Here is a 27,702-nt window from a genome sequence, read left to right on the forward strand (position 1 = left end):
AGCGCAGGCCTTTGGCAAGCGAAGCCCGCTAGTTTAATGAAATAAAATGTGACTTTTTGCAGACTTCTGCACTTTTATATCTCATGTTCTAACTTTGAAATGTATTTCAACATTATACTTATTACAAAGAAGAAAGATACAAGTTCTCGACTTATGAATTTAACTCTGTAAACCAGTTTTGACAAATTAAAAAGATAATGAATTCCCTTTTCAGTTATGTTGACCCACCTGTCCTATAGTAGACTTCTTCACTAGGCTCCTTCAGCAGAGATTTACACTCCAGCTGGAAATGTGAGTTTGGAATACAGACTTGTGTCTGAGGGTACAGAACACAATGAAAGGCAGGCTGCTTCATATCCAGGGAGACAGTCACACAAGATGGGGATGATGTACATGCTGAGGGAAGCAGAGCAGTACGTGTTAAAAAACAATAACAGGTAGGTTACAGAAAGAGCTTCAAAGACATATATAGTTTAATCCATTTTGTCACTTTAAGGACTCAGCTATTTTCCATTTGAAACACTTCTTACAGAGGTGTGCAATGTAGTGGAAAAATATGTTATGTTCTCCTGCATCAAGGATTAAATTAGATTAGGTTGATAGATAGATATTGTTACTGATAGTGCACTTGCAAAATGCAACTTGAACTTGAAAGAATAAAACTGACCAAAAGGAAGGTATTGGTGGGCATCACCAGACATTTGGTATAGTAATCATGATCATTCTGGTAGTGTGTTGTGACATGTCATAACTCTTTTGTTTTATTGGTGTGGACAGTGACTGATGGATAAAATGTGTAATCTAACTATCAAAAATAAAATTTTGTAAAGAGAATAAAAGATAGAAATAGTTAAAGTTAAACCTTACCTGACAAGCACCATTCTTTAACAGTAGTGAGGTTATCAACAAGGTCTTTGCTTATATGTATAATGTCAAAGTGTGAGAGGTTGGGGTCAATTAAAATGGAAGATGTCTCCAGACGCTTCCAAGTGAATCCAGTAACTGTTTAAAAAAAAAAAGGGGGAAAAATTCATTGTTTTTTCCACATTATAAGTATTTTAAAAGCAGGGATTAGACAACTTAAATTTTAGTTTAATTCACTCTCCAAGAGTATTTCACAATAGTTTCAATAGCTATCAACAAAAGATAGAAGTTTCTTCACTGCATTTGATTTGAACTGTGGACCAAGATGCATCAGACACTTCCAATGAATTAAATCATTTCTGAACTCACTTTATCATTTAAAGTTCATGAGGGACAGAGGATATGCCAGGAACATCTATGAAGGCAGAAATTAGCACTGGGTTAAGTGCTAGTCCTTCACATAATTTAGTCATAAAACCATTTTAACGATGATTACATATGTTTTCCCGTATTATTTGAATACAGTTTCACATTTGCATTATTGGCAAAGAGGAAGCTAAGAAGAACTGGCAGACGACATCTTAAAATTTTTTCATACAGTTTTAAAAATCTTCACTGTGATCTTAAATCAGATTATTCAGCATTAGATTTAGTTTACTTATTTAATTTTTATGCTGCCCTTGAAATTATATACTCAAGAAATGAGAATATTGAATTGAGCTCAGTATTCACCAGGCATGAATTTGAGTTGCTTAAGAAACATGGTTGCCACCATCAAATACATCTGCCCTTAAGGTATCTTCAGTAGAAAGATGTCCAAGTGGCAGTGGTATCCAAGACATGAGACTAAATCAACAATGAGAAATCTGTCAAGGATCAGGAAACTGACATCTCTCTATTATAATAAAAAAAAATCTTGGGACGAGATGTGACTTTTTGAAGAGACTTCTTGGAAGGAAGTCCTGTGAGACGGAAACTTTTACCAAAAGATTCTTTCAAGTCACACCCTACTTGCAACTATTTTCAAACAAGACCATGGTCATCAGGTGCATTCCGGCACTTAACCTGGAAAGACACCAATCCATTAAAGGGTTCACTTATGAACACACACACACACTTACAAAGATCCAGTTTAGAATCACCCATTCATCTAAATATGGCAGTGAGAAATGATGAAGTCAAACAAATTAACGCGAAAATTGTTGATTGGTTACACAGCAAATTGATTAAATGCATATCAATAGACTATGCTGAAGCAGTTGGTGGTGATCATACGGAAGAAGAAAACATCAATTTACAATATCCCATAGAATATCTACAAGCGTTAACACCGTCCGGTCTTCCACTTGCCAAATTACTGTTGAAAGAAGGATGTATGTTATTGCATAATTTATGTATGAGTGATGAACTATGCAATGAAACAAGATTACTTGAATTAAAAATTGGTCGAACAATTCTAACATGTAAACTTTTAACAGGCAACAAGAAAGGTAATGTAGTACATATTCCGCCCAATAACATGAGACACAAAAGGAGATCTTGATATGCCATTCGTATTAAAACATTTACAGTTTCCTGTGAGAATAGCTTTTGCTATGACAATTAACAAATCATAACAAATCATTTGAAAAAGTCAGTTTATTTATTAGAGAGAAAGAAATGATATTTACTCAGAGTCAGTTAAACGTTAAGTTGTCACAATGGAAATCCAAATACGGAATCAAAATTCAATGCAATCTTGAAGAAAAGTTAATTCCAAATATTGTTTTAACTGAAGTTTTAAAGCAAAAGTGAAAATAATGCATATGTAACAATTCCCACGAAAAAAAAACATTTCTTTAAATTGTTTATCCAGTTAACCAAACCCAGTGGTTGGCGAGCAAAGTGAGCAGGGGGCGGAGCCCCTTAGTTTAAATAAAAATTAGGAAGAAAGAAATTCAAAATAAAAAATCAGACAAAGATGGAAAAAAATGAAATTCCTAAATTGAGTTTTTTCTGTTAAGTCTGAGAAAAATGTTACTTTTTCGTCAAGTTATGAAATTGACCCCATTTCTTTATAACAGTGTTCATTACTTTGTAAACTGCTGCATGCTCAATGCCATTAAACAATGGCAAAAGCTTTGATATTAACTAGTAACACATGGTTCTGAAGAAAACTGTGAAAAAAAAATATAAATGTCACCACAGAATGGTTCATACAGTACTTTCATGTAAATTACATTTATCTCAAAAATTACTATTGCAAAAATTTTGGAAATCAACAGGCCTGGTCTCATGAATAAACAGAGCAGACTGCAATATTTCTAGTTAAATCAAACAGTTTTTGTGGTAGTTATCATTGGATTGAGGTCAAACGTTTTTTGAAGGCTATGGAGATGACATTGGCTCACTATAGCAGCCCGTATCAAGTTGAAATCCTTGATGCCTGCCAACAGAGCAGTCAATGGGTCTAACCTACATATATGGAGACACTTGTGATGTCTTATGCTTCTTCTGGACCAGTCAGTTCTGTTGATGAACAGCACTTTGTGATGCCACATCTATCTCAATCCAGACTCTTTTCATGTGTAGCTCCCAGCTGGTGGAATGAGCTGCTGTCCCTTCAAAATTCGGACTCCCTCAATATGTTTAAGATGCATTTGAAGACTCTCTTGTTTGGTGATTTCTGTCTAAATGATTGCTCTTTGGATAAAAGTGTCTGTTAAGCAAATAAATGTACTGGTAAGTGCAAATGTAAGAAATGAAACAAACTGGACAAAAAACAATCAGCCTGGACCCTGAAAGGCAAATACAAAGTAATTTGTTTGAAGAAAATAGGTCAATTTTTTCAGAAGTTATCGCTGTACATAAGTTTTGCAAGGATTTAGTCATCCAGGAGCTCTACAAGCAAAATAACTAATCATTTTCTGTTGAAAAATGAAATTTTAAGATGTGAAAATGAATTTTTATTTTCCACAGATACCATATTAAAATGAACTTTTCTCAACATTTTCAAAATTATAGAATCAGAATCTGAACTTAACTTAATATCAACCTTTTGACCGCATCATCAAACTTCCATTTACATGGTAATTCATGATTCCAGTGAAGTACAATAGACAGAATCTGAATGAGGTCAACTCTCTGGCTGTCAGGTTTTTACCAATCCATTCACAAGTTTTAAAACAGGAAAATTTACCTCAGTTTTACAACCAATTTCCATCTATTTATTTTTTAGCTTGTTTTAACCAGTTCAGAGTCATTTGGAGCAGAAATCTGTCTAGCAAGCACTGGCTGGAGGAAGGACCCTTCTCAGTATGAAGAATGTTAGCTTCTTTCAATGAAATCCTAACAAATGTAATTTAAAGGCTTTTTAAAATACTACCAATACTTTATAAAGCCTTAAATAATCTTTCTCCGTCACATATTTTGGAATACCTGTCCTCCTACACTCCAAGTCGTAATTTTAGATCTTTTGGTGGTTGGCTTATAATTCCAAGGAGCCAGGCTTAAGAGAAGTGTTGAGACAGCCTTTTGCGGTTATGCACCTAAAATCTAGAATACTTTAATGTTTGAAATTTGCCAGACTAATACTATGGAACATTTTAAAAAAACTGCAAAAAACCCATTATTATAATTTGTCTTTCTTGTAGTTACATTTTAGTTGTATTCCTCATAGACTATATGGGCATAGAATGGTCATATTCTTCAGGGATCTGCAATCTTTACTAATCTCTAGTTTTCTCTGGTGATGACCTGCACTACCATCACCTGATAAAGGCACCAAGCAGCCATCTGTGATGATGGAATGAAGGTGGGTATGAATCCCTATCATGTGAAGGCTGAAAACAAAGAGGAATGAATTAAGAACATTTATGTTAGATAGATCTTTTGGCCTTGGAACCCCTGCAGATTTTGGTTTTCTTTTCAGCCTAACTGGAGTTTTGTTTTTTCTGACATCCCAGCCATCTCACCTTGTCTCATCCTTTGAGACTTACACCATGAAACTGTATATAAGGACACTACTCTTCTATTTTTAAGATGTTTAGATTAATTTGTTTTTTCTTTTATTACTTAATCTTTAAAATTATTGCCTAATCTTATTTATTTGTCTTTCTTATAACTTTTCGATATCTTGTAAAGTACTTCTTGAAAATGTTCTATATAAATAAATGGTTTGGTTTTTTTTGTTAAACTTTTTAAACCTTTTTAAAATTGTGTGAAAGCTTGCATAACACATTACTTTCTAATTAATTACATTTTCCTTTTAGTTTGATTAAGGAGTTCACACTTGCCTTTATGTAATATTGGGTTGACTGGCACTTATTCTATAAAGGTAGTTTCAGAAGTGCTTACATTGACAAAAAAGAGTAATATAACTAAATATGAAATGTGTTTAGGATGTCCAGTTACAAAGGCCTCTGTTTACAGATGGTGCTTAGCTTTTGGTTTCCAAAAGAATTTTGCCTTCTAGTGTTTAAAATGGAAATTTGGAGTATGCTCACAGACTTAAAGGTGAAAAGCTGTTCTTGTCATTTTAATTTTCTCTTTATTTCCCTTCATTTCCCTCTTTATTAGAGTACAACAGCCTACTACCAGAAAAAAAGGAAAAAGAAAAAAACCTGTTTTTCTAGGGTTTTACTTTTAATGATCTGAGATCTCTTAAATGTCTAGTTGGAAAATAAAGACATTATCATTTAAAGCTAAAAGTAGACAGAAAAGTTCCTTGTGGTACCCAAGCCTATTATCACCTCACAGGTTCATCTGTCATTTCTTGACACCTTAATGGCCATTAAGAACAGAAAGTCAAAAAGCATTCAGCAGAGTAATTGAGGTGTCACTATGACTCCCAGTTTTAATTTAATATTTTACTCTAAGTATATCTGTTTCAAATATAAAATATGGATACACTGAGAAAGAAAATGCATTAGTAATGTTTATTTTCTTATTCACTGTGTTACCTGGCTTCAGCTTTGGAACTGGTTCCAGTTCTGTCACAGAGATTACTATGGTTCTCAAGAATCTGCAAAATAACTATGCAGTAGGGGTGGAAGAAAACAAATGCTATGTCTGTTTAATGCCAAATGGAAGGTCGAGAATGCATCTTTAGAATGGAAGTGTAGTCACTGTTTTCAAACACAGAACCAGTATAAATGCTGCAATTACCATAAGCTGATGCACAAAAGCATATGTTCACTATCTAGAAAGGGAACAGTGGCAGAAAAACTAATCTTAAACTTCAAAACAGTGCATCAACTCTTTGTCTCTGTACAAACAATTGAGACGGTAATAAAAGTTGGCCAGTCTTGTCTACATGTGTTTAGTTGACTTGAAGAAATTTAAAGTAGAGACACACCCTAGCATATATTTTGTGAAGTATAAGAAGAATCCCTACAAAGCAAAATCTGTATCTACATTTTTAGCAGTATGATAAAAATTCATTTAAATGTAGCCATAGTACTCTGTCAAGAAAGACCATTTCCTTTTCTGTTTGGCAATTTCTTGGACGGGGTAACAACATGCAACTTAGAGCAGAGAGCAGTCAGTTTTGAAACTTGAAAGCTACATCTCTGCAGTGTGTAGATGAAGTTCTGCTTTTGGTCTCATTTGAAAGTGCCCTCCAATGTGTTTGGCTCTTAGCAGAAGGTGACATATTTAGCATGAAAATTAACAGCTACAAATATAAAGACAACTTGCTCTTCTGGTGTAGTGTGGCTTGTGCCTTAGAGATGAGGGTACATGCTATATCAAATGTAGGTTAAATGCTTTGCAGCTTTTTCACAGGTAAGTGTGGCATAAAGTTTAACTGTCAACTTTGATCACAATCTTTGGGTAGTGACATAAAAAGTAATGACGCAGATTAAAACTGCAGAAAAAAAGTTTTTTCTGTAGACTTGAAAGACTCACTCCTAGTGACAAATTAAGGAGCTTAACAATCAAGGAGAAGCCTACAGTAGAGGTGCTACTTATTCATATCAATTGAGGCTATTTGACTTTACACCTCAGAGTAGATAAATGGGTCATGGCCCACTTAGGTGGATCCAGTAGAAGCCTAAAGGACTGTATATCTTATCTAGCACTACAGAATCTCTGAAAACTTCAGGGTGAAGTGGAGTTTGTAGTTTGGGGAATGAAAATCTTGTCTTCCCTGTTTAGCCATTGCAATATGATAGTAAGGATGATATAAGATGAAATGGAGATTGATCCCTTACAAAATTGCATTAAATGTGCATGTCAAAGTAAACTGTAACATCTGCTACCAAGTTCACATTCATTTCTAAGTCAACCAACAATGAAAAACTGCTATCAAACGATCATTTCCATATGTGCATTTTTAAACACCTTAATACTTTAATCTAGTCCTTTTTATGAAAATAAATCAATGAAGAGGAAATCTGAAGCAGATTTGAATTCATGTAGTCATCATATTTATTTTTATAACAGTACCCATTCCAAAACATGATGCTGTTGCATTAAATTACCAGACCTTATATGAAAAGAATTCAAGTGCAATTTGGGAATATTGCTGAAAGATTAATTTCTGGGCAGGTCATGTGAAGCAGTCTTACAGGGAAAGGTCAACCATGCTGCAAACTAAGACAAATATTACAATTTGGACTAAATGGATAAATGTAATTTCTTTAACAAAAACAAAAAATTGCAATCTACTCATTCCTACACATTAACTGCCCAAGTTTTACACTTTTTAGTTCTCTTCTGTTGCCAAACTGTAAGATTTTTTTTATTTTTTGGTGACTTATTTTCAAACATACGGTAATGTATTTGTAATAACAATTAAAAAAAATATTTTCATGAAAATGATCTATTTGCTTCTCATGTAAATATTATTGATTACAATATCTCATTAAAGGTAAAGAGGAGGTCTGAAATAATTTTTCTTAATTTCAACCTTAATATCAACAAACGCTGACTTTTCAGTAAGGGTTTTTCCAGTTCTAATACCCACTGTAAATTGAAAGCTTAAGGAAAAGCGCACAAAAAATCAAATAAATGTGGATACTGCACATTAGACTGACCTCAGATACCTAAGTTCTTTATGAACGAGTAAGACAGGAGGTACACAACGTGACTTTGAGTCCAAAAGCATGTCACACTTGACACCTGCGGTTGCTGACTCTTGTTCTAATAAGGCTGCTCGATTTCATGATACAGAATCAAAGGCAAGATGGATTACATGATTCTCTCAAGACTTTTCAGGACAGTTTCAAATTTGCTACTATAGCGTGAAAGTATGGTGAACTTACATCACTTTGACAGCAAATTAATGTGCTGCCTAGCACAAATGTTTTCTAGGTATGGTGAGTTACACTACAATCACTGCCCGTCATTTTCCTTTTTCTATTCTGTTGTGGTACTACAAATGAGAAATATTGGATAAGCCTTTCTTCTGTTTATGTGGCTTCCTCATTTCTCTTCTTTCCTTAGAGTCACATTGTATGCATTGTACTACTAGCTGAGATTTCATTGATTCTTTGCTCTTGCACATCCAACAGGCCATCCCTTTCAATGAGTGACAAAACCTTTTTGATTTTGTCATGGCGAGTCGAACAGCGACTATGATGGAGTTGCTGGGAATAACAATTCTGCACTATGATTATCTGCAGCTCTGTAAGATTGTGTGAAATAAAGCAATGACTGGAATATAGTGCTGAAAGTACAGGTACTGTGTTGTGAAAGGCAAGTTTTACCAGCAAAACAGAGCAGTCAAGAAATTTGAAACAACAAAAAGTACAAATTGTAGCTTCCCTTTTAGTAAACAAACTATGCTTTTATATCAGAAACTTTGGTATCATTTTAGATTAGGTGTTCCTAATTATGCTTTACTTACCATTTAAATTCCTGGTTAATTACAGAGTAACTAGGTTCTATTACCTTGTATTTACTGTGTAACCCAATGTAATGCTGTGGGTTAAGCACTCAATTGTAATTGTTATTCTACATTTTATATGTACTTGAAAAAATTGTGGAATACCAGTTACAACTGAGTACTTTATTATAGTAGTACACTTTATTACACAGTAAGTACAAGGTAGCAACATGTAGTTAATTGAATGGTAAGAACAGCTTATTAGTGACACCTAATCTGAAGTGATACTGAAAGTTTTGCATCTTCTGCAATCAGAATTAAAAACAAAGATTACTCCCTACTTTTACATTTAAAACAGACTTATTAAAACAGACCCATTATTTTAACTGATTAATCACTTTATTGGTCCAAGACCTTTGCACTAGAATATGTCAATCATGATTCCTCAATAGTATGTGTGTTCTGCATAAATAATGGCTCCAGAGTGACACTATACAAGAAGGATGGGTAAACTTGAGCGAGGTTCCTGGACTTTATTGCCAGGAAATTGTTATTGAGCATCAATTTGATGTTAGTGTTAACAATGTTAGTTTTGTGATCTTAGAAACAATTCGCAGTGAATTCTTTTTTATTTAAAATAAATAATTCTCATTGTTATATTTTATCTTTTAGTTGGTGACGTCATCACAGACCCATTTTGGCTAACAGATCTCCTTTGTCTTGCCCCCTCTGGTACCTTCATTATCCAGTTGTGGATTTTAAAGCAAGTCTTTTGACCAGTGCTACTGCATCTGTTCAAAACAGTTAGTTAATCATTTCTCATCTAATAATTGTATTCAATTTCCCTTGATTGTATGGAATGCTACCTGCTTTTTAATAAAATCATTTTTTTTTTTTAATTAATTTACCATTACATTTTATATGCCCAGCCATACCATCTTCCATAGCCAATCTCAACTTTTGATGTTAAGTAACAAATATTTCACTCATTAGTCATTATTAGCACACATGTAAGAAGTTTTATCTTTGAAATTCACAAGAAAATTGTAATGTTTAGTGATTGCATAATAATATTATCATAACAAAATTGTTACTTGGTCTCTTTTTTACAGTATGTCTTTTATAGCCCCCTGGACTTAAAGAGAAAACAAAGATCATTTATAACTTCCTTGATCATGGGGAAGGTGTTATATAAATAAAATGGATTATTATTATTATTATTACTACAACTACTACTTTGAATTACTACTCAAGTTTTGTGTTCTATATCCTACTGCTTTTTTGTTTTTAAACTGTGCTGATATCCTTAATTATAATGCTTATCTAACACTTTGGAGTGGATTGGGGATGGGACAAAGAAGGGTGCCCACTTTAAAAGTACCAGTGAAAAACATGGCCCTACTGTCCTAAAATAAAGGTAGTTCATATACTGTAGAGCAAAATGAACTTTTCCATGTTGGCAACAAAATTATTTTGCTTTCACCATTAAAAAAGAGGGCAGCATGATGGCACAATGATAGTGCTGTTCTCTCACAGTAAGGAGACTGCGGTTCATGTCCTGGGTCCCTGAGTAGAGTTTGCTTGTTTTCTCCATTTCTATGTGTGTTTTCTCCCACTGTCCACAAACAAGGAGGTTAGATGAATTGGCAATGCTAAATTGACCCTGGTATGTGTGTGTGTTGTGTGTATTTGGTAACCCTGCAGTGGACGGGTGCCCTGTCCACAGTCTTTTGCAGCCTTGCACCCCATGCTAATTGGGATAGGCTCCAGCACCACCCACAGCCCTGGTCTCGATTGAGTGGATTTGAAATGGTCACATTACCAAATACAGCTTCAAAGTGATCACATTGGGATCTAATTTTTCTTAGCAGTGCTCTTCAAATAAACATTGATCTAAGGTTGCAAAAGCAATGACTGCATATGGACAGAATTTTGTAGCAATTGATGATCAAACATTTCTATTTTAGTAACACATGATGTTGTTTCAAAGAAAAAAATATTAGAATGCAAAAGCAACACTTTTATATGGCTGGATATTTCAACTATTTGATGATGTTCTGAAATGTTACCATGCATTTCTATGTGAAAAATCCAAGTTAAAACTAAGTATGATGCTTTAAGATGGTAAAGTAAGGAGCCTTTCACATTAGGGAGCAGGTTGGGTAACACAACAAAAGGGTCGATATGAATAATGGTAAATTCTCTTTCAGTTGTTTAAGAACACATACTTCCTTATGGACTCAGAACTTGTATGTGATGACTGCGTGCATTTCTCTGTCTTTGTCGTTTTGGCATTCTGCATCCTACACTTGACGCGTTTGGTAATAGCCCGCAGTTCTCTATGTTTGTCATTCCTACACACTGTATCCCCCACTCGGCACTTGATGCATTTGACGATCACTATGCATTTGTCCATGTTGGTCAATCCTGTAATCTGTATCCCGCTCTTGATGTTCTTCTTCCTATTATGGTGTTCTTCATCACATTATCTACCTCAACAATCTGTTTGATGCTCAGAAGATGTTGCGGGTGCTCATTTTCTTTCAGTAATTTCACTTTGTTTACTGATCACTTACTCATAATAAACCCACAAGTAGAGATCAGTTTCTGAGGTTGCGGTCACCTCAATTTTTTTGCATATCTAGTATGTATGGGTCATAAGCTTTTGATCAAGTTGAAGATCAAGGTTCTAGCCCCAGTAGTTCATTAATAATCATGTAACAGATGGGCAGATCATAGCATTGCTTATATGTATGGATGGCCACTTTTCAACTAGCAGCCATGAGCCAGACAGAAGCAGACTTAGTGTTTCCCACCATATCTTTAAAAAGTTATCTCAAGCCATCTGTGAAATGTCATGGTTTAGTTGGTTTCTGTTCCAACTGTGGAACATAAAGTGAGCTTGTAATAATTCCTCAAGGTCATAATATTGCAGTCTCTAATTTGTAAACCTAATTTGAAGGCACTGAATTCATCTGTACAGAAGAAACACATGTTAAGGATACATTACAAGGAACCACACATAGTGAAAAAAATCACATACAGACAACCCCTCACATTGCCACCTAAAGTAAATAGAACTTGCCACTGCATGTATAGAATATTAATCACATATTTTTAATCAATACATGATCATTTTTACAATATAATACAAGCATATACTTAAATGAAGTTGTAGCAATGGACTATTAAAGCATAAGGAAAGTAATTGATGGTAACTGAGGGGTTTGGCAGACAGCCGGAGCCCTTACACAGACGGGACACCCGAAATATGGAAGGACCGGGGAAGAGAGTGTTTTCAAGACTGACAAAGTGTGAGCATGGAATCTCGATACTGCTTCGGCTCATGGCCACTGCCAGGGGTAGACTGGATTTTTACAAGGCCCTATTTGGCAGCACTTCCACTTCACCCAGAAGTGCTACTGGAAGAAGCTCATTGGGCACCTGGACTCCTTCCAGATGCCCTATGAAAGGAGCCAATCACCACCACTCAATGGGCAGAGTTTGGAGGAATAGGACAAAGCCTGAGTAGGACTGGCAGCAAAAAGGGACTGTGTGGTGCTTTGCCCTGTGAGCATTATGTGCTGAACTATAAATAAACCATGTGCTGTGTAGACAAAAACCTGTGTCCTGCCTGTCTGTGTAGGGTTTAGGGCGGCTGTACAGGTCCTGAGCTTCACAAGGGTTAACTAAATGCAGCTTAAAGCTTGAGCACGTGAGGCTTTTGCCTCATCTAGAGGAGCCACCAAGATAGTTGCTAAGGTTAAAATGAAGTAGATGTGTAATGAATACCCCCTTAAAAAGCAAGAACAAACTTGTGAGAAAGCCTAGGGGATACCCCCTATTAATGAAGTGATGTTTAGAATAATAGAAGAATTGTCATGTATATAAAGATACTAGTGGCTGTAGTTGATAGGCTAAGATGATAGAATTCTGCATATTAATATTCATATGATGTGATGTATTAAATAAGGTAATGGTAATAGACAAGTATTAAAGAGAATGAATTGTTTTATTGATTGTTCACTCCATTGACTGAGACATCTGTGCATATCTATGTGCAAATAAAGAACCATCTGGTCTCCATGAATGATTTATTTGAAAATAGAGGAAAGTTTTTTTCTTCAGTACCTGTTAATAATTACAGTTTGTTTAAATATGAATAGCCTTAAGTATAAATGTTCATTGATAGCTTTAACTACAACTCACATCTGTATGGTAACTTTATTTTTTTAATTTTCTGTATTGGATGGCTCTATGCACAAGGCTACAGCAGAGGCAAAGCACTTGGTAGAAGTCCAATACAGATGGAGTTAAAAAAGATAGACACAATTTGTGAGACTGATAGTACTGGAGAGGAGCGAGGCTCTCTTCATCTTGTGCAGCCATGAATGAGATATAGAGTGTTTTGGAGATGGACATCTCAGTTTTTTTTGTGGTACAATGCAGCATAGTGGTGTGGGAGAAGAAAATACTATCTTTCTTGAAACATCACATGCCATGTTAAGTGGGACAGAATTATAGTATGATAGGAACAAGTGACACTCTCTCTTTCAAGATGTGTCTGTGTTATAGCGGGTCCATGGCTAGAAAATCAGAGAACGAATTGGGTGCAGGTGTGCGTGAGTGAGATTCACTCCATGGTTAATTGAGGTACTGGTTGACCAGGCCACATACACATGTGAAGGTGGGCAGATCAGTCATGGGCCTCAATGATGCCATGGAGGGCGTAACTCCTTGCACCCATGCCTAATTAGACAGCTGAATAAGAGAAGTCTGCATAGGATAGAAAGGGAAAGAGAAAAGTAACAAAAGGAGAGAAACAGGCAGGAAGGCATTGGGAGCCTGGTGGGAGCGAGAGAGAGAGCAGCAGGCAGACATGAGAAGAGCCCTCAGTGGATCGTGTAGCCGATGTTCAGGGGCTGCTGAAGTGAATCACTCTGGCTGAGCTGTTAAGTTAACCAGAGTGATTAGGTGCTGGATGGTGTGACTTGCTACGTAAGTCCGGGAAGGCAGCGAGAGTTGGCGAGCCCTATTGGAGCCATGGACAGTAGGATCCCAAGCCTTGGTTCGGACTGGGAGCCCTGCTGGGACCCACGGAAGAAGGTTGGCTGCGCCTGTTGATTTGACATCTCCCTGGGTTGCAAAACTCAAAGTGGGTAAGCCGGCAAAATGTCCATTTTAAAAGGAAGCACTGGGTACTTGATTTTAAAGGATAGACTCCTGCAAGGGTTTTAACCTTGTTTCATGGATTATTTAATGAACTGTTTTAACTTCCACTTGTGCACCAAAACACTGTTACTTCATGCACCTACACCTTGCTGCTGCATGTGTGTCCTCATTTACCTAGCCTATCCCTTGGGTATGTTATTGGCGGGGGGAGGTTCAAGATGCTCCCAGAAGGGACTGGTAGCGTGTAGCCAACCTGCACTGTTACTAGAATCAAAAACCCACAGCAGCTGTGGCTTTTCAGGACCATTACCCACCACTTGCATTTAATAGAACTGTCATATATTAGAACCCACACATACAGTAAGCTATAGCTTGGTTAACATCCAAAAAATGCAAGCTAAAATTTTAAGTGTGTCAAAGAGCCAAATTATGTCCTCATTGTGGTCCTTTCTGGCACATTTGTGAAATAAACATCTGTAACAAACTGTAAACTCTACATACCATCTGCACTCAGATGTGTCACATGCTGGCACAAGTTTGCCTTGTCATATCGTCAGCAATAAATCTTAGTGACAGTTCAAACATTTTTCAAGTTTTCATTTCCGTAGATATGGTGGCTTTCTGCTTACATGGTTTGAGCCAGAACTGCAGATGATCAAGCCATCATTCTTACTGTGTTCTGATTAAATATGTGCTTTGGTTTGGTTTCAAGCTTAGAATGAAACTCAGGAATTAATTGATACTATTATTTCAAGAAATATCTTTTTGGTTTTATAGAGATCTAATGACAGGTCAACCTTGTCACTCTGATATGTCATGATGCAAAATAAAATCTATAATACAAAAAAATTTCAAAAAATTGTTTACTTTTTGCCCTAAAAAGTGGATATATACTGGGCTGAAATTGTTCTGTTACAAGTGTCACTTATTTTACAAATAATAACTGAATTAATAGAAATATTAATTTATTATGGATGGCAGCATGGTGGCGCAGTGCAGTGCTGCTGTCTTGCAGTGTGGAGCTTACATGTTCTCCCTGTGTCTGCGTGGGTTTCCTCCCACTGTCTAAAGACATGCAGTTTAGGTAAATTTGCCCTGGTGTGTGTGTCTGTTTTCACCCTGCAATGGACTGGCATCCTGGGATAGGTTCCAACAAACCCCAAAGACCCTGGTCTGAATTAGGTGGGTTAGAAAATGAAATGAGATTAATTAATGGTGCTCTGCCATGAAAGACTGTCTTCTTGCTTTCATTTGGGTACAGAAGATCTTCTCAAGAAAATGTTGAGATTCTATCATTAAAAATAAAGTGTACTGAGCAATTACAGGTAATGCCCATTTAAAAGATAGCCAGAGTGAGTGGGGATTCACAAGGAAGCAATAATCCATAGTGTGAACAATGTAAGAAAATACGGTACATGCTATTAAATATTCATGTTGCAATGGCAAAGATATGCCCTGGAATGGAATGCTGGGTATATTTTGCCCACCAACACGTGCCTAAGCATGAAGCGGCATTAGGGCAAGAACATAACAAATGGGAGACAGTGCAATCAGACTTTGTGGAAAGCAATGACAGCTTGCTTATTGTTAAAGACTGTAGAGGACAAGCAGGACAGGACAGTATACTGTAAGGCAGCAATTGTGTACCATGATATTAGTTCCTTTAACATATGCAGCAAATACCAAATATTTAACTGTAAATTTATGGGTCAACAACGGTCAGGACCAAGTTTGATTTTCAGGAATTAAAATCCATGTTTTTGGCTTGTGTGAGTGAAGTTATAGAATTATCAAGTAAGCACATTACAGTCCCAAAAGCCTTTTGTAAAACATGCTGATAGCAATGCGAGTGAACCAACTACAAAAGAGTCTAGACAGAAAATGAATGGAGAAAGGTATGAATAGCTTAAATGTCTTTTGTAACCAAGTATGGAATGTATGTTTTGCTTACTTTTGTTTGTCAAGGTCTGTGGAATAAGGTAGCTCCTCTCCATCCAAATTCAGGCAAGATTTTCAGGTCACTTGTAGGATATTAAAAGTGATGGTGTTAGACGATCAAACCACAAAAGTCCTCAGTGCATGTGGTATTATGAGAAACATGCCACAGATTATTCAGGATTGGGGATGGGACAGAGAACAGTATGGCCTTGCCAAACTAGACTACAAATGTATGTGAGAATGTCAGATGTAATAATACTAAAACAAATAACCAACCAGTTTAACTATAGGCTATACCATAATGAATGTCTAATTTCTAAGCAATGTATAAAAGAAATTAAAAGACAAATAAAATGTTAGGTTATATAATTAAATCTGTTGAATATAATTGAAGGGACATTATGATCAGACTATATACTGCACTTGTGAGACTACATCTGGAGTATTGTGTGCAGTTCTGCTCACCACAGTGAGAAAGAGACAGCAGCACTTGAAACTACAGTATGCATAGGAGAGCAACCAAGTGCATCCCATGAAGTGTCACTACTGTGACAGACACAGAGAATTAAACCTGTTTACTCTTGGGCAGAGGAGACTGCATGGGGACCTAATCCAAGTCTTTAAAATCTTCAAAGGCACTGATAAATTAGGTCCCGCAAAATTCTTTCAATTTAAGGGTGAATCGAGGACATCAGTGGAAATAAAGGGGATGTGCATTTAAAACTAAAGCCAGGAAGTGCTTCTTTACACAAAGAGTTGGAACAAACTACCGACACATGGAGTTAAGGGAGAAGCCTTGATAAAGTTTTGGAAAAATCTAGATGACAGATTAGATTAAATTAGATTCAATGTTATTGTCATGGCAAAGGTACAAGGAAATTCAGTTTAGCATATAACCAGAAAATGCAAATAGTAGAGTAAGTTGCAATAGACAGTGGTTGCAAATAGTACATTAAAGTGAGATAAAATAGTAAGGTGCAATAAAGCAGCATACAAATGAGAATATATATGATATTTGAATTCACAAATAGCAGTGTATACAAGGAAGACTATATAGATATGAATACTGATCAGTAGTACACATACATACTGTACAAAGAAAATTAGAGGTGTGGGAATCTTAATACATAGAACAATTTCATTTCTAGTATCAGATGTAGTACAGTATCTGATTCTGAACTGTGATATGTGATCATTATGGGTAATTTATTTAATTGTAAAGTGATTTGATCAATATTTACAAACCCAATTTGGATGATAGATACTTCATCCAAAACATATTTGCATCCATTCCTAATGTGAACACTATTATAATTATTTAGTATAATTATTTATATTTATAATTATAATGGCTGTGTTTTAAATCCAGACCTGGATGGGTTTTCAGCCACAGGGGCAATACACTGCAAAAACAATTACACAGTTTGTAATTGATCATACCTTATCAGACTCTTGGAGATTTCTATATCCAAACTCAAGAGCACATCCCTACTTCTCACAAGTGCATCACTGTTACTTAATCATTTTTTGCAGACAATCAAATCTTGCAAGTACAACACCATTGTTATTTATGACCACACCCCTCTGACCATTGAGCTCAAATCATTATGCCCCACATAGTCATCTCACAGCTGGTGTCTTATCCCCCTTTTATTAGCTGACGAGAACTGCACAGAATTTATACATCCTCAGAGGTCTCTGCAGGAATACTCTGGGAAACTCTGAAGGCATTTTTAAGAGGACAGAGTTTTTCATATCTCTCCCACAAAAATACATTAGAAACCAAGAAGGCATCAGAGTTAATCAGTGAAATTAGCAGAATAGATCAAGAACATGCCAGGTCCTCAAAAGAGGCACTTCATAGGAAAAGACAGGCTTTGCAATCAGAACTCAACCTCTTGATACCAAAAGAAATGGAACAAATCATTTTTAAATCGTAACATTATTACTATGAACATGGAGAGAAGGAAAATAAGATCTTAGCACAACAAATCCACAAGCAGGAAGTTGGCAATGCAATGCCAATAATTACCAATACAAACGGTGACAAAATCACTGACCATAAAAATATAATGCATAAATACATTTAGAGACTACTATAAGTCCTTATATTCTACTCAGGTTAAAGTAGACAAGGCACAATCTAATGCGTTTTTCAATTGATACTCTCAGTGCAGAGGAATTGGATAAACCTCTGACACTGTCGGATTTACTAGATGTTATAAACTCACTTTTGTGTGAGGGAAACACCAAGTCCTCATTGCTGCCCTGCCGACTTTTATAAAAAATGTTCAATTAAGTTCGCTCTCCTTTTATTAGCAATATCAGGAACACAGAAATCAGAGGCAATAAAACTTTTCACCAAGCATTAATTACTGTCTTTCCTAAGAAAAATAAGGACTTATTACAATGTGCATCATACAGACCAATCTCACTTCTGAAAAATGATGTTAAGATACTCTCCAAAGTTCTAGCTAGAAGGACTGAGAAAGTGCTTCCTTCAATAATATCACAAGACCTCTCTTTCTCATGGATGGGTGTTAAATTGAATTTAGTTTTGTTACATTTGGCCTCTTTGTATGCAAAGCTACTTGCTTGTAATAAATTCAATATAAAAAAAAATAGTACAGATACATAGTATGAATAAACAGATATGTGAAATAATTTATGTACAGAATAGATGTATGTAAACAGGTGAAAATATACATAGAAAACAGTCAGAAATTATGGATATTTAGAAAGGTCAGCTATAGAGTGATAAGGGTTGAGAGTTCAGAATGGGGATGATGGTGTTATGAAAGAAATTGCTCCTGAGCCTGTTGGTATAGGACCAAAGGCTCCTGTAGAGCCTCCATAGTGGGAGGAAGGTAAATAGTCCATGGTTGGGGTGTGAGGCATCCATGATGATGCTGTGAGCCCGTCACAGACACAGTGTATACTGCAGGTCAGCAGTGGGATGATGTGCTAGGCAGTTTTCACCACCCATTGCAAGGTCATCCTGTCAGCTAGGTTGCATTTGCCATGTCCCACAGCTTGGCATTTTAGCCTTCTCAAAAAGTAAAGTCATTGTTGCGCTTTTTTAACCAGACTGGAAGTGTTTTTTGAGCAGTGTTTATTGTATATTGGGACAGCTTAGATAATTGCTAAACAAATGGGCCTGATGAACTAAATGGTCTCCCATTTGTCAAATGTCTTAAGTTTCTTGTATTATATACTGCCAACACATGCGCCTAGGTGCCTAATGACCACACCCCAGGCTTTGTAAGCCCTGACTCTTCATGGGCCATTTGCTATATATTTGTCCCCAGAGAAGCAGAGGGTGTTCATTTTGTGGGACCTACTAGATAGAGAAGAACAGACCTGAAAGAAAGAAAATGAGAAAAAGAGGCAATTATAGCCAATACTTCTTTGTCAATGTGTCACTGCGATTGCCTGGCTACTAATCAGATTCTTGCTCCCATATCTGAGTCATCGCTGACCATATGTTTAACCATAATGTCTAGATATTTTCATTTGAAGCAATAAATTTCCTGGAATGAGAAAAGTAATAAACTAAATGTCCATGCTATGATCGTAAAAATGCATTTGAATCTTTACAGGCTACGTTTCTACAATTTTAATTGCAGTAAGTCAAATATAAAAACCTTACCATTAAAGGATGGAGAAGGAAGAGTAAATGGAGGACACATTGATGCAATGTGATTCCACTGATTTACTGGAATAGAAAAAGCAAACTGGTTAGAATTAAAATCAATAAATCAGACGTGTTGCAGATTTTCCAACTAACATTACACTTGAATAAAAAAAAAACATGAAAAATGTTTTTTACTGCTTACCTGGTTTTTGGTACCAACCAAATGGATAAATTTCAGATTCTATGTTGGAAACCTCACACGGTAAAGCCCTCCAGCTGGACTGCTCACTTTCAGGGCAAGTCTGAACTCCAATGCTGTTCAGAATCAGGCAGAGCACTTCCTTTGCTGTTCAACAAATAAAAGACAAAATGTAAAATATAAAAACCAAAGTGGGTATCATATGGAAATCCAATCTCTCCAGCAAAATATGTGATCAATGTAAATGAGGGACTAGGATTTCAAAAGTTTTTTTTTTTTTTGTGAAAATGATGTGGCATAATCCATTTGTCAGTTTGTCCACGTCTCTTTTTACATTAAAGACAGGACTGTTGACAAATGAATGAGGGGGAGATGTGGGCCTTCATTTCAAAAAGTGCATGCAACTGAATAGATGACACGTAGATTATGTAATACAAGTAATGTGATCTTTTTTCTTTTTATCATGGACATTTTTCACATTGTTTACTGTTGTACAGCAGTGGCTGCTATTAACTTCTGTTATATCATGAACTTTTTTCTCTCCATTCTGCATGACGCATGCGAGTAACAATTTTTCTCTGACATCACTACAAACTACATGTGACAAGAGACATATAAAAACATTATTGTTGGGTTTTGTATTCCTTTAAACTGTTTTGTGTAATTGTAGATCAATGGACAATCACAGATGTCATCACATTACAATGGCTCAGGCATGATGTGTGAAAACAAAAAACACAATGGTACCCTTTCATCTGAAGTACTTTAAGCACTGTGCTACAAAAAAGAAGCAACAGTACTAAAGTTGAACAAATAAAAAAAAACATCATGTATACCCCTTAACTAAAGGTTAGGTGTTAGTTTACCAGGCTAAGGGAACTAAACTAGTTTAATAATGAAGAGGCAAGAGTGTGTTGGGTTTAACTCAAGGCTTTTTAGAAGCCCTGGAATAAACTCTGTTGATATGGTCCTTAATATTTTGAAGAGTTTGAGAAATGAAGCAAGATGTTCTATTGGATATGAAACAAAGGAGTTAAGGATAACCTGGCAGATTGACTGTTTAAGAGTATTGAATAAAGTATGACTTTAGACATGGTGTGTAAACATACAGTTCGCATGTGTTTAAATCAGACCATTCAATACACGCATAAAAGATTATTATGGGACTACATAAATGCTTATCTGATACATCAGCTTATGACCTTGTTAAATTTGTGTAATACAATTTAGAGTCTTGGGGAGACATAGTCTAGTCCAGTAGCATGAGAAATCATCTCTTGATGGGGCATGAGACCATCACAGTGTCGGCCAAATTTTACCTGAAGTCTGAAGATCCTTAATGAACCCAAATCCCTTACAGCAGGAATCTTCATCGCAGTGCCGTTCACATTCAAAAAACCTACAAAAACATAAAAATAGTTAATTACTATCATGCTTGTTTTAAATAGCATTCATGTTTATGTGCATTATACAGTTTATTCCATCAATTGAGCAGCCCACCATTGTGACTTTTGTGGTTCACAACTCTGGGGCTTTGGCCCGTTTGTGTTATGTCTCAATGTTTACTCTGCAGACTCCATTATCCTCCCACAGTCCAAAGACATGCCAGCATAGTGATTTGCAGGTCTAAATTGGTCCCATTAGTTAATTGGTCTGCACTTTAGTAGGCTGCAAAATCTCATTGATCATCACAGGAAAGAGAAGCTAGTTCTAAACCTTGCGAAAGAGTCACAAACCATATATAAACCATACCATATATATATATATATATATATATATATATATATATATACACACACATACTGTATATAAATACACTAGCAGAATACCTGCGCTTCGCAGCGGAGAAGTAGTGTGTTAAAGAAGTTATGAAAAAGAAAAGGAAACATTTTAAAAATAACGTAAGATGATTGTTAATGTAATTGTTTTGTCATTGATATGAGTGTTGTTGTCATATCTATCTATATCTCTATATCTATATCTATCTATCTATCTATATATATATATATATATATATATATATATATATATATATATATATATATACACTCACCTAAAGGATTATTAGGAACACCTGTTCAATTTCTCATTAATGCAATTATCTAATCAACCAATCACATGGCAGTTGCTTCAATGTATTTAAGGGTGTGGTTCTGGTCAAGACAATCTCCTGAACTCCAAACTGAATGTCAGAATGGGAAAGAAAGGTGATTTAAGCAATTTTGAGCGTGGCATGGTTGTTGGTGCCAGACGGGCCGGTCCGAGTATTTCACAATCTGCTTAGTTACTGGGATTTTCACGCACAACCATTTCTAGGGTTTACAAAGAATGGTGTGAAAAGGGAAAAACATCCAGTATGCGGCAGTCCTGTGGGCGAAAATGCCTTGTTGATGCTAGAGGTCAGAGGAGAATGGGCCGACTGATTCAAGCTGATAGAAAAACAACTTTGACTGAAATAACCACTCGTTACAACCGAGGTATGCAGCAAAGCATTTGTGAAGCCACAACACGCACAACCTTGAGGCGGATGGGCTACAACAGCAGAAAACCCCACCAGGTACCACTCATCTCCACTACAAATAGGAAAAAGAGGCTACAATTTGCACGAGCTCACCAAAATTGGACAGTTGAAGACTGGAAAAATGTTGCCTGGTCTGATGAGTCTCGATTTCTGTTGAGACATTCAAATGGTAGAGTCAAAATTTGCGTAAACAGAATGAGAACATGGATCCATCATGCCTTGTTACCACTGTGCAGGCTGGTGGTGGTGGTGTAATGGTGTGGGGGATGTTTTCTTGGCACACTTTAGGCCCCTTAGTGCCAATTGGGCATCGTTTAAATGCCACGGGCTACCTGAGCATTGTTTCTGACCATGTCCATCCCTTCATGACCACCATGTACCCATCCTCTGATGGCTACTTCCAGCAGGATAATGCACCATGTCACAAAGCTCGAATCATTTCAAATTGGTTTCTTGAACATGACAATGAGTTCACTGTACTAAAATGGCCCCACAGTCACCAGATCTCAACCCAATAGAGCATCTTTGGGATGTGGTGGAACGGGAGCTTCGTGCCCTGGATGTGCATCCCACAAATCTCCATCAACTGCAAGATGCTATCCTATCAATATGGGCCAACATTTCTAAAGAATGCTTTCAGCACCTTGTTGAATCAATGCCACGTAGAATTAAGGCAGTTCTGAAGGCGAAAGGGGGTCAAACACCGTATTAGTATGGTGTTCCTAATAATCCTTTAGGTGAGTGTATATATACACATATATATATATACACATATATATATATATATATATTAGAGGTGGGACTCGATTAAAAAAATGTATCTAATTAATTAGAGGCTATGTAATTAATTAATCTTCATTAATCGAATGTAAGCACACATGAAAATTAGCCCCAAATGCAAATGTTGTTTTTAATTTAAAAGGGTTTTAGTAGGCAACAGAATCAAATAATAGACATGGACAGTAATATTGTAAACTCAAGCTGTTTTAATTTCTGAAAAAAAAAATGCATTTAAACTGCATTTCAATTCAAAACAGAAACAAAAATATGATCCCTGGCTAAAATTGGGCAGACTTAAAAAAAAAAGCGGTATTTTAAGTACTTTAAGTACATTTTCAGAATGGTATTGTCTTTAAATAATAATAACAAAAATTTCAACATTAAAGTGCAGTTTTTTTTCTTAAAAAAATAAGTCAGAAACATAAAAGGTAATTTGACCAGTCTAATCTTTAAACTCTAAGTAACCTTAGCAAAAATTATTTTGTACATTAGGCTAAAACAGTGTGATCATTGAACATTTTGTAATTAGATGTAATTAGAATTACTAACGGTCACGGAAGTCCAATGAGCTCCAGTAAGAGCCACAAAGTCCGCTTTCTGTAATGCATCTAATTTTGCTTGCTTTTCAATGTCATAAAGCTGTTGAATTTTACTTGAAATACGCTAACTGTAGCACATTTTCTAACCCCCTATCTTCCACCACTATTAGTGGTCTACAGTCCAAAGCAATGCATTTTGCAAGAGAATTTGTAAGTTTGACCTAGGTTGACTTACTAATTTTGGTCCTGAAGCCAGTCATTTCATGAGGTTTGGGCTGCCGACACCTTCTGTTGGTACTCGAACCCGTACTGTTAGTGCTAACAGCATACACAGTTTCTGTGCTCGCTGTAACATGTTTGCATTTAGATGGAACCGTAAGGTTGAAGTGCCTCGGTGGTATGCAAACTCATTTTTGCACAGTTTGCACCAAACCACGCTTTTATCAAGGCTTTCATCGGGTAGTCTTTTGAAATGAAATTTGCCTCCGATCAGTGCTAGCAACGCACTTTCTTCCGACTCTTACATTGTTGTAGCTCTGATGTGTGCATAAATGTAATCAATGTACCAGGAAATAATGCATTGACAAAAGTTACCCTTTGCTTGGAATGCAAAGTGTGATTGGCTGAGCTTTCAAGGTAGCAACTTTTTTCGATGATATTCAAGTTGGTGGACTGTGACGGCCATTCCAGAACATTGTACTACTTTCTCTGCATGAATGCCTTTGTAGACTTCATACTGTGTTTTGGGTCATTGTCTTGTTGGAATATCCAACCCCTGCATAACTTCAACTTTGTGAATGATGCTTGAGCATTATCCTGAAGAATTTGTTGATATTGGGTTGAATTCATCCGACCCTCGACTTTAGCAAGTTCAGTCCCTGAACTAGATACAAAGCCCCTCAGCATGATGGAACATCCACCAAATTTGACAGTAGGTAGTGGGTGTTTATCTTGGAATGCAGTGTTTTTCTTCAGTCATGCAAAGTGCTTTTTGTTATGACCAAATAACAAAATTTTTGTCTCATCAGTCTAAAGCACTTGGTTCCAAAATTAATCTAGCTTGTCTAAATGAGCATCTGTCTCTCTCGCGCTGCCTGTGTGTGTGTGTGTGTGTGTGTGTGTCTCGCTCTCTTGCTCTCTGCACAGGAAATGCACAGGGAGAGACTGAACATGTACAAACCAAAAGGGAAACTGGCTTGTTCGTATACCGAGTGTGTGGTCGTGAACCAAGGCAAAAGTTTGGCTAACGCTTTGGTCGTAACGAGTTGTACATGTATCGAGGCGTTCGGGAACCGAGGTTCCACTGTATATATATATATATATTGTCACAAAACGAGTCAAAGACAGAAAAAGGTTTGGGGCAGCCACCCATGTAATTTGGTATCCTGGCTGCAACTTCGTTTTCTTTCAAATACCAGCACTGAAGTGCTTACAACAGAGTCCAAAACAAGACTGACACAGAAGGGAAAAGGGAAGGCTTTTAAAGGGGGAGACAGGAAGTGAGGTCATAAGGGTCGGCACGTGTTCATTGTTCATTGGTTTAGTCCCGGATGTGACATCAGGGGCCGGAGCTGGCAAGGTCTGTCTCCATTGGCTCGGTCCCAGAAGTGACGTCCAGAGAGACAGGTGGAACCTCCCGGGTTAGGTCTACAGGGAAGTGAGAAAGAGAGTTAGTGCGCTCTGCCACATCCCGGCATGGCTCAGAACTGCCTTCACTCGAGCCCTTTAGCTGCCTCCCATGCGCGCGTGTGACAAGGCCCCCTCAGCCCAGACCGTCGGGTCGGGCGACCTTAACCGAGAGGTCGTAAACCCGAGAGAGCATCGGCGTTGGCATGGAGAGCACCCGGCGATGAACGAGCGAAAACTTGTACGGCTGCAGGTCAAGAAACCACCGGGTGACCCGCGGATTCGACTCCTTGTGCAGGGCCATCCACTGTAGAGGTGCATGGTCCGTGACAAGGGTGAACTCACGCCCAACAGGTAGTACCTCAGCTGAGTGATCGCCCATTTAATCGCCAGAGCCTCCCTCTCCACCGCCGCATACCTGGTCTCCCGGTCCAACAGTTTCCGGCTCAGGAACATGGCGGGTGTTGACACCATCGACACTTTGGCTCAGCACGGCTCCCAGGCCTGTGTCCGGCGTCCGTCTGGAGGATGAAAGGCAAAGAAAAGTTAGGTGCCATCAAAATAGGTGCGGACGTAAGGGCCTTCTTCAAGTCACCAAATGCAGCGTCTGTTTTGCAGTCCATACCACAATGTTCGGGCCCTCTTCTTTGTTAAATCAGTCAAGGCGCCGCTTTCTCCAAAACCGGGTACAAACCGGGCGGTAGTACCCGCTAACCCGAAAGGCTTGGACCTGCCGCTTGGTTCGCGGACGGGGCCATTTCAGAATGGCATCAATTTTGGAGCACTGTGGCCTTACGGTACCCGACCCACCAGGTAGCCTAAATATTTGGCCTCGCTTAATCCAAAGAAACATTTCTTGGGATTAATCCGGAGCCCGGCCTCACCAAGTGTCCGTAATACCGCTTGGACATGCTGTAGGTGTTCCTTCCATGTGCTGGAATAGATGACCACGTCATCTAGGTAGGCAGCACTGTATGAGTTATGAGGCCGAAGCACTTTGTCCACCAGACGCTGAAAGGTTGCTGGAGCCCGTGTAACCCAAATGGAAGGACACGATACTGCCAGTGTCCGCTAGGGGTACTAAACGCGTTTTTCCTTCGGAGTCCGTTAAAGGAACCTGCCAGTACCCTTTGTCATGTCAAGTGTGGTCAGGTATTGAGCCTGTCCAAGCCTCTCGAGGAGGTCGCCCAGCGTGGCATTGGATAGGCATCAAATTGGGAGACTTGGTTGCCGACGGAAGTCATTGCAGAACCTCCAACTCCGTCAGGCTTACCGACGAGCACAATGGGGCTGGACCAGGGACTATAACTCTCCTCAATTACACCTAGTTCCAGCATGCGCTTGATCTCAGTTCCACTTCAGCCTTTTTTGCCTCGGGAAGACGGTACGGGCGTTCTCGGACAACAACCCCGGGCTCTGTCACAATGTTGTGCTCAATCAGAGAGGTCCTTCCGGGGTGTTCACTGACTACCTCTCGAGCGGTCCGGATAACTGTTTCCAGCTCCTGCCGTTGCCTGGGTCTCAAGTCTGCGCCAAAGTTAAGGTCGTGTGTGTGAGCGAAGAGTGAGCGGGGCTGGCGGAGGAGGGATCAGGGTCCCTGTCCTTCCACGGTTTCAGCAGGTTCACATGATATACCGCTCCTTTGGCCGGCGATTGGGTTGACTCACCAAATAGTCGACCAGTCCCTTCCTCTCCTTAACTCGTAGGGGCCCTGCCAGTGGGCAAGCAACTTAGAGTGGGAGGTAGGCACTAGGACCATGACCCGATCTTCCAGGTGGAACTCCCGAAGAGACGTGCCATGGTTGTAGTACCGAACCTGTGCTGCTTGAGCCTCCTCCATGTGACTTTTAAGGACAGGCGAATCTTTCCAAATCTATCGCGTAACTGCGATATACTCCAGTATGTTAGTGGTGGGAAGAGCCTCTTCTTCCCAGCCTTCTTTCAAAATATCCAATATGCCCCGAGGTTGTCGCCCATACAGTAGTTCAAAGGGGGAGAACCCCGTGGAGGCTTGTGGGACTTCCCGATAGGCAAAAAGGACGAGGGGGAGGAGCTGATCCCAGTTCCTTCCATCCTCGCTGACCACCTTACGTAGCATTTGCTTGAGAGTCTGATTAAACCTCTCTACTAATCCGTCGGTTTGAGGATGATACACGAGGTTTTAAATGCTTTATTTTCAGTAATCTGGCAGTCTCCTTGAACGTCTCCGAGGTGAAGGGGGTCCCCTGGTCTGTCAAGACTTCTTTGGGGATCCCCACGCGCGCGAATACCCCTAGTAATTCCCGTGCGATGGCTTTAGAGGTAGCTGAGCGCAACGGAACAGCTTCGGGGTATCGTGTAGCATAATCCACGAGGACTAAAATGTACTTGTGTCCTCGGGCTGAGGGCTCTAGAGGTCCCACCAGGTCGACCCCGATTCTGTGGAAGGGAACGTCAATCAAGGGAATAGGAACAAGAGGAGCACGGTCCCTCCTAGGAATCTGTCGCAGTTGACACTCCGGGCAGGAAGCGCCAAAGTTTTTAACCTCCTCATTAATTCCTGGCCAGTAAAACCGAGCTTGATCCGCTCCAGAGTTTTTTCGGTGCCCAGGTGGCCACCTAGGAGGTGGGCGTGTGCTAGCT

At 38.2% G+C, this 27,702-nt stretch overlaps 1 protein-coding gene across 1 annotated transcript in view; it reads right to left on the reverse strand.

Annotated features, from left to right (window-relative positions):
• The window catches only part of tg (thyroglobulin), a 337,489-nt gene that overhangs the window by 197,370 nt on the left and 112,417 nt on the right, over nt 1-27,702 (reverse strand). Inside the window, exons 32-36 of the mRNA XM_039737577.1 lie at nt 20,934-21,013; nt 19,618-19,761; nt 19,431-19,496; nt 868-1,002; nt 229-396 (exon numbers count right to left, since the gene is read on the reverse strand). Of these exons, the coding sequence (XP_039593511.1) occupies nt 229-396; nt 868-1,002; nt 19,431-19,496; nt 19,618-19,761; nt 20,934-21,013 (593 nt within the window). The remainder of the gene's footprint in view (nt 1-228; nt 397-867; nt 1,003-19,430; nt 19,497-19,617; nt 19,762-20,933; nt 21,014-27,702) is intronic.

The sequence above is a fragment of the Polypterus senegalus genome, chromosome 15, assembly GCF_016835505.1.
Source record: "Polypterus senegalus isolate Bchr_013 chromosome 15, ASM1683550v1, whole genome shotgun sequence".
NCBI classification, from domain to species: domain Eukaryota; kingdom Metazoa; phylum Chordata; class Cladistia; order Polypteriformes; family Polypteridae; genus Polypterus; species Polypterus senegalus.